Source organism: Austrofundulus limnaeus, unplaced genomic scaffold, assembly GCF_001266775.1.
Source record: "Austrofundulus limnaeus strain Quisiro unplaced genomic scaffold, Austrofundulus_limnaeus-1.0 Scaffold1002, whole genome shotgun sequence".
NCBI classification, from domain to species: domain Eukaryota; kingdom Metazoa; phylum Chordata; class Actinopteri; order Cyprinodontiformes; family Rivulidae; genus Austrofundulus; species Austrofundulus limnaeus.
The window spans coordinates 57,844-64,869 of NW_013953404.1; the positions used below are offsets into that span (position 1 = coordinate 57,844).

The following is a 7,026-nucleotide window of genomic DNA, read 5'->3' on the forward strand; positions in this document are numbered from 1 at the left end:
CCCTTCAACGAGACGCCCCCTTCAACGAGACGCCCCCTTCAACGAGACCCCCCCTTCAATGAGACGCCCCCTCAAACGAGACGACCCCTCAAACAAGACCCCCCCTTCAAACGAGACGCCCCCTCAAACGAGACGCCCCCTCAAACGAGACGCCTCCTTACACAAAGACGCCTACAGGGATGCGTCCTTTAACAAGACGTCTCTTTAACTCAGATGTTTGCTTCAAAGACATGAACATCTAATGTTTGAGCAGAAAGTCCAGCTGATCCACAGGTGTGGTTCTGTGAGACCAGGCCCGGCCCAGCAGCGTATGGCTTGTGTACAGGTGTGAGGACAAGGCACGGAGCAGGAAGCTGCAGGACAATCAGCTGATTCAGAGAAAAGTTTTAAGGCAGAGAAGAAAAGCAGCTCCTTCCTCCTCCTGTCTCCAGGAGTTAGTCTGCACCGACGGCTGCAGGGCGAGCCGCTCTGAGGAGGAGAGGAGGAGCAGAGGTTAGTGTTCAGGAGGGAGGAGCAGACAGGAAGAGGCGGAGCCACTGATTGGTTAGTGTGAGCAGACAGGAAGTGAGCAGAAACAATCACTTCACCAGGACTGACTTTGGCAGAAACGCCTCCATCTCTCCYTCTCCGTCCACCGTCCTGGACGGCTCCGAGGACGCTGCAGAGGACGCCGAGGAGGAGGCGGGGCTCTGGGTCACCGAGGCGCCGGGCGCCTTCGGGAGGCTGTACATGTAGACGGCGCCGATGACGAGCCCCGCCCCGACGGTGAACAGCAGGTCCACGTGGAAGGCGAACAGGTAGACGGACATGACGGTGGACACCACGATGGAGAAGGAGGTGGCGAAGCCCTTCAGGATGTTGTCGGCGTACTTCACCACCACCGCCACCAGCAGCCCGCCGAACGCCTGGTTGAAGATCACGCACCACACCGTGGCCGTGTAGCCGAACAGGAAGCCGCGCTCGGCCACCGCCGCGCCATCGTTCCACCACAGCCCCAGCAGGCCCAGCGCCGTGCCGAAGATCCCCAGCTGGACGTTCCTCATCCACACCGAGGCCGCGCTGCCCTTCAGGATCTTCTCAAAGTAAACGCCGGCGAAGCCCGAAGACAGGCAGCTGATGACCACCGCCACCAGGCCCGCCGTGTAGTTCTGCTGGGAGGAGTCAGACACCGACGCCTCTTTGTTCCCTTCCTGCTGCACCTGCAGGGACACAGTGAGGTCTGTCACAGCCACCAGAACCAGAACCAGAACCAGAGTCTGAGGAAGTCCTGGTCTGCTTCCAGTGGTCTGTGTGTGTTAGCAAAATATCTTAGGACTCAATGAAGCTCTCAGGTATTTCTCTGCACCTCGTTAACTTTCAGAAAACACCAACCAAGATGGCCGCCACAGCCAGCTGACCCCAGGAAACATGAAAACTCATCCACAGCTAAACACAGCTAAAGTTCAGTGTGGTAGCAGCTGAAGGTCATAGCTAAACACAGCTAAAGTTCAGTGTGGTAGCAGCTGAAGGTCATAGCTAAACACAGCTAAAGTTCAGTGTGGTAGCAGCTGAAGGTCATAGTTAAACACAACTAAAGTTTTCATAATAAAAACATTTTTAGCTACAGTGAAACAGGAACATGTTTTTGGTCTTTTGACTCCCCTCATGTGGAACCTGCAGAACCTGCAGAACCTGCAGGACCTGCAGAACCTGCAGAACCTGCAGAACCTGCAGAACCATCTGAACCGACCCGCCTCTGAAATATTTCTGAACTTTGAAGTTTCTGCAGGTTCAACTTGAAAAACTGCACCTTTAAACCAACAGCTGGTTAGTGTGCTGCAGGGGGCGGGGCCTACCTGGACCACAGCCACGCCGGTGAACAGCAGCAGCAGGGAGACCCACTGGACCCGGGTCAGGGACTTCCTGAGCATCAGCACGCTGAACAGAGCCGTGGTGAGGATCTTCAGCTGGTAGGTGACCTGGAAGGTGGCGGCGGGCAGGTTGGAGATGGCGATGTACTGCAGGTTGTTCTGCAGCGTGTAGATGAGCGCCGGCACCGCCAGCTTCAGGGTGTCTCTGTACTGCAGGACCACRGAGTCGAACAGGAAGTGGGCCGTTTCCATCAGGCTGACTGCAGACAAACAGAGTCAGAACACGGCGCCGGGCCGGAGCGCGGGTCGGCTCAGGTAAACGGACTCACATCTCTTCTGCAGCAGGATGATGAGCAGACACGTCAGSACCTTCAGAACCTCGGCCATCACCACCGCCGACGTGGCGAAGAAGCGGTCGCCCGGCAGCGTGCGCACGTAGCGGATGCTGAGGATGAGCGAGGCGTTCTGGACCACCAGCACGGCCAGGCTGATGTACTTCAACTTCCTGTTGGCTGCACAAACAACTCATCAGAACCAGGAGACAAACATGGGATCCAGYAATCTGGACTGAGCTGACCCGAGATCCGGGTCAGACTCTGAACCTTGAACACCGGTTCTGATGGAACTCAACCTGATTCAAGATGGCTGCCACAGCTAGTGGACGTTAGCCAACACTTCTACAGATGCTAAGTGAACACCTAGCCTGGCAGTAGCTGAGAGTCGTCCTCCCTCAGACTCTGAGGTCTCAGAGCAGCAGGTGACAAAGAACAGTTCAGCTAATCCGCCAAGAGCGGAACTAGCTTCTGATTTAGCGCATTAGCTTTTTACTTAGCTAACTTTGRAAACCGTTAGCAGAACGATTAGCTTCAGTTAACAGTAGTTTTAAGTGTAAAACTGCTGTTTATCCCAAATTAAAGCAGTGCTGAAACCCTGTGTGTTAGCATGTAGCATCTTTAGCAGCTAAACTTCAAACTAAGAGCATCAAAAAGAAACAAATAACATTTATTATTAAACACTGACGATGTTAAWATATGGCAGAGAAATTATTCACTGTTTGACTCACTTCAAATGGTATCCATAAAAATARATGCTTAATCAAACAAATGCTTTYATTCTGAAAGGGTTAAACAGGAAGTATTAATGTAGATGAAGCTATAACTAGTTTGGATTGGCCAATTTGCCACAGATCCCGCCCACCTTCAAATTAAACCAATAGAAAATGAACAAGAGGTTTGTGTCAGTCCCACCAGTCACAGTCATCTTAGCAATTAGCATTAGCTTCTATTCTGTAAATCTGTTTAGCGGTTAGCATTAGCTTCCACTATTTTTTTAAAATTTATTTAGCGTTAGCGTTAGCTTCCACTATTTTGAATCTGTTTAGCAATTAGCATTAGCTACCTCAGAAATTATTATTTCCACCAACATCTGATCTCTGAATGAAAACCCTTCAAACATCTGTCTACAGCTGGTCCAGGTGGGTCTGAAGCTGGTCCAGGTGGGTCTGAAGCTGGACCAGGTGGGTCTGAAGCTGGTCCAGGTGGGTCTGAGGCTTCAGTTCTCATGAAACACAATCAGTTTAAAACAATCATCTGTTTATCTGCAGCTTTTTTCTGAGATAAAGATTTGCTTATTTCAGATATTTTAAAATAAAACATTTGTTTTGAGACAATTCTTAAACTTTACGGTTACTTCCTGATGCTCTGACCACAGCTGACACAATTATTAATAATTAAAAGATTCATGAGACTATAGCCAACCTCCTAAGATGTGGACGCAAGAGGAAATGCGACCCCATGCTGACCGATAGATGGTAAAATATAAGATCCAAACRGTCCGAGTTGTGTGTACTTGTACTTGTACTTGTACACTTGTATTTGTTGCCTTTTAGTACCATTTCTGGTAAACACACCTACTTTGTCAGACCAGTAGTCCTTATGGGGACCAAAGACCGGTCTAACATGGTMGGGGTTCAGTTTAAGGTGTCAGGTTCAGAAATGACTGGAGGTCAATGAACGGTCCCAGTAAGGATAGAAATKCAAACYCGTGTGTGTTGCCACCTCCACCACACCTGAAGAAGATCCACGTCATCAGCAGCAACACCTGATCATTCCACCTTAACCCGGACTTATTCCGCCTTAAATCCGGCGTGCTGGGTTCGGTTCTGGGTCCGGCAGCTCGTTAACTAGCAGCGGTGGGTCGGTTAGCAGCACCACAGCTAGTTAAAGTTCTATTAGCCCCGCAGAACTTCAATTCCAAAAGTTTGAATTTTATTTTCAAACCTTCTTAAATTAATTAAATGTTTAAATATGTGTGAGATTTTTTTAATTAACCAGTAAAGTTACTAATTAACTTTTCGGCTGAACTTTTAACCAATCCTGACCTGGTTAAGTCGTGTCAGGTGTGTTAGTTAGCTGCTAGTTAGCCTGGTCCTGTCTGCGTGTAGCCGTTAAGCTAGCTGTTAGGAATTTTAAACAAATGTAAGTTCCGGTTCGGAACCAGCTCACCATCACTGTGAGTCCGGTTCGGAGTCTTCTCCTCCACCGTCTTGTTGAGGCTGCCTGCGGCCATGCTGAGCTGGCTCCCTCAGTCCGTCCGGACCGAACCTTCCTCACCCCGCTGCCCGAGCGCCGAACCAGCTAAACCCAGCTCACGGTTCCGATCCAGCTCCCAAACCCCGAACCTCGACCCGATGTTCTGCRTGAAGCGGGAGGATCAGCGCTGTGGACCGAGGAGGAAGGATCCGGAGGAGCCGCCGGGACCATCGGGATGAGACCCAGTGAGGAGGAGCGGAGGTGTCCCGGAAGTGAAGAAAACTAGAAACAAAGATGGGCTTGTTCAAGACYAGGGCTGCCTCTGTCGAACAATTACACACACCAGTGATGTTTCTGCTACACAACAATCTGTTATAAATGAATTAAAGTTCAAATAAAACACAACGATTTTATAAAACAAGAAAAGTCTAAACACACACATAAGAAATGTTAGGAAAGATGTAGAATCACAAAATAAACACGTTAAATTCAGATTATGGAGGTCATTAAAAAATTGTTTTCAATTCAAGTCAAAATTCATAAAATACTTTATTGATCCCAGAGGGAAATTAGGTGACGTTTATTGAACATTTAAAATAATATTCTGACGATACTATTCTCAAACATTTAATTTGCAAATAAGAAAATATATTTTTAAATATTTAATTTTGAATTCGTTCTTTATTTATTTGGGGGTGCATTTTGAATATTTCACCCCAGGTTTGTGCAAAACTAGATGTTTTCAGACTTTATAACCGAGTGGATCAGATGAAAACATGACGATCTGTTTGGTCCAAATGATTTTTTAAAGTTATCTTTTTAAAACGTTTTTAAACGGAATTTCAATGACCAGAGTGAGACCTCTTGTTAAGAAGAAACGATCTTTTCCTGGTTCTGTCAGAGATCCTATTGGCTGCTGGGAGGAACAGGTGACAGGTGTGCCTACTGGCCAATCAACAGATCAGAACACAAAAATATTCAGAAAAACAAAACAAACTAAAATAAATAAATAATTAAAAATAGAAAAAAATTTTCTCCTTGCTGAAGAGTTCCTTCATTCTTTTGCTTAATTTTTTGAATATAAAAAAGTTTTAAAGTTTTACATCTGTCAATTTGATATTTTTTTACATTAATTTTATTCTTTTAAAATAAATAAAACTTCTGAATTAATCCTGATTTTCCTGCTCTACATTTACAAACATTATGTTAAATATAAACTTTATTATAATCTTACAGACTGAGTTCATTTATTCATCTTAGATTCATTGTATTGTTAAAACATCAGTTTTATTTATTAAATTAAATCAAAATCAACACTCTGAGGAATAAATATTCATCTGATTTTCACTTTTTTATATAATCTGTTTCTGTCAGCAGCAGAAAGTAAGAGGAATGAAAAACGAGTCAGAGTGAGACCTCCTGAAGACAAAAACACAGGTTTTTATTCAAACAGAGGATCTTTGTGTTTCTGATCCAATCATTTATATTTAATGTAAATAAACAGAACCAAGTGACCCAGGGGCCACTTTGAGTGTAGAATACAGGTCCACGACCCAGGTAACAACCAGGGTCCTGACCCGATCAGAACCTGACCCGATCAGAACCTGACCCGATCAGAACCTGACGGAGCCACAGATCTGAGGTCCGAGTGAAGAACGTAGAACTTAGAACGTCAAACATCTTCAGTTTTTTACTGGGGGTCAAAGGTCACCTGAACCAGTGTAAACAGTCCAACCAGGAGGAGGCGGAGCCTCAGCTGCAGGGGGCGGAGCCTCAGCAGCAGAACCTGATCAGAAACTAATAAATAATGAATAAATACGGAGCCGGCAGCAGACTTTAGTTCTGGTTCTGACTCAGTTCAGGTCCTCACAGGGACACGCTGGGCAGAGAGCTGGACTCCTCCTCTTCCTCCTCCTCTTCCTCACCTCCCTCCATCCAGGGGTGAGACAGGATGTCCTCCAGCGAGGGGCGGGCCTCCGGCCGGTACGACAGACACCAGCGAATCAGAGCTTGACAATCTGTGAGGGGGCGGAGACATGGGGGTCAGCAACGTCACAAGTCTTAACCAATCAGGTTTCAGTGGGGGCGGAGCCTGTGCTGACCTTTAGAGACGCGCCTGGTGAAGAGGGGCGTGGCCTGGATGATGTCCTGGTCGCGTTCGAACGGGATGTCTCCGCAGACCATGTCGAAGAGCAGGACCCCCAGAGACCAGACGCTGAGCGGGACSGCGTGGTAGGACCGGCTCTGGACCCACTCAGGTGGACTGTAGACCCGCGTACCTGCAGAGGAGGCGGAGCCAGGGTTAGACCACCACTCCCCTTCCTTCATCATCATCATCCTCATCATCATCACAGGCTGACCTTCAAACTCGTTATACGCTGAGTCCTTCAGCGGCGCTCCGGACCCGAAGTCGATGACCTTGACCTCCAGCGTCCTGGTGTCCACCACGATGTTCTCGTCTTTAATGTCTCTGTGCACGACGCCGTGCGCGTGGACGAACCGCAGCGCCTCCACGATCTGCCGGAAGAACCTGCAGGAAGGGGCGGAGCAAAGACAGGGAGTTAACACAGAGAAAACTGAAGGGGGCGGAGCTAAGACAGGGAGTTAACACAGAGCAGACTGAAGGGGGCGGAGCTAAGACAGGG

The 7,026-nt window shown here is 47.9% G+C and overlaps 3 protein-coding genes across 3 annotated transcripts in view; all 3 read right to left on the minus strand.

Moving 5' to 3' along the window:
* Nucleotides 1–597: 597 nt before the first annotated feature.
* slc35a2 (solute carrier family 35 member 2) lies at nt 598–4,741 on the minus strand (the record flags this gene model as incomplete). The annotated part of the gene is given in 4 exon segments (XM_014030120.1): nt 598–1,199; nt 1,836–2,110; nt 2,180–2,362; nt 4,355–4,741. Coding segments are annotated over 4 exon segments (1,124 nt in total), but the record flags the coding sequence as incomplete, so codon positions are not given.
* Nucleotides 4,742–5,853: 1,112 nt separating this feature from the next.
* The window catches only part of pim2 (Pim-2 proto-oncogene, serine/threonine kinase), a 5,500-nt gene continuing 4,327 nt past the window's right edge, over nt 5,854–7,026 (minus strand). The window contains exon 8 of the transcript XR_001312271.1: nt 5,854–5,985. The gene's annotated coding sequence lies outside the window, so the exon portion shown is untranslated. The remainder of the gene's footprint in view (nt 5,986–7,026) is intronic.
* The window catches only part of LOC106533694 (serine/threonine-protein kinase pim-2), a 1,719-nt gene continuing 748 nt past the window's right edge, over nt 6,056–7,026 (minus strand). Inside the window, exons 2-4 of the mRNA XM_014030117.1 lie at nt 6,742–6,978; nt 6,484–6,660; nt 6,056–6,399 (exon numbers count right to left, since the gene is read on the minus strand). Coding sequence (XP_013885571.1) covers nt 6,248–6,399; nt 6,484–6,660; nt 6,742–6,978 — 566 coding nt within the window. The 3' untranslated portion in view covers nt 6,056–6,247. The remainder of the gene's footprint in view (nt 6,400–6,483; nt 6,661–6,741; nt 6,979–7,026) is intronic.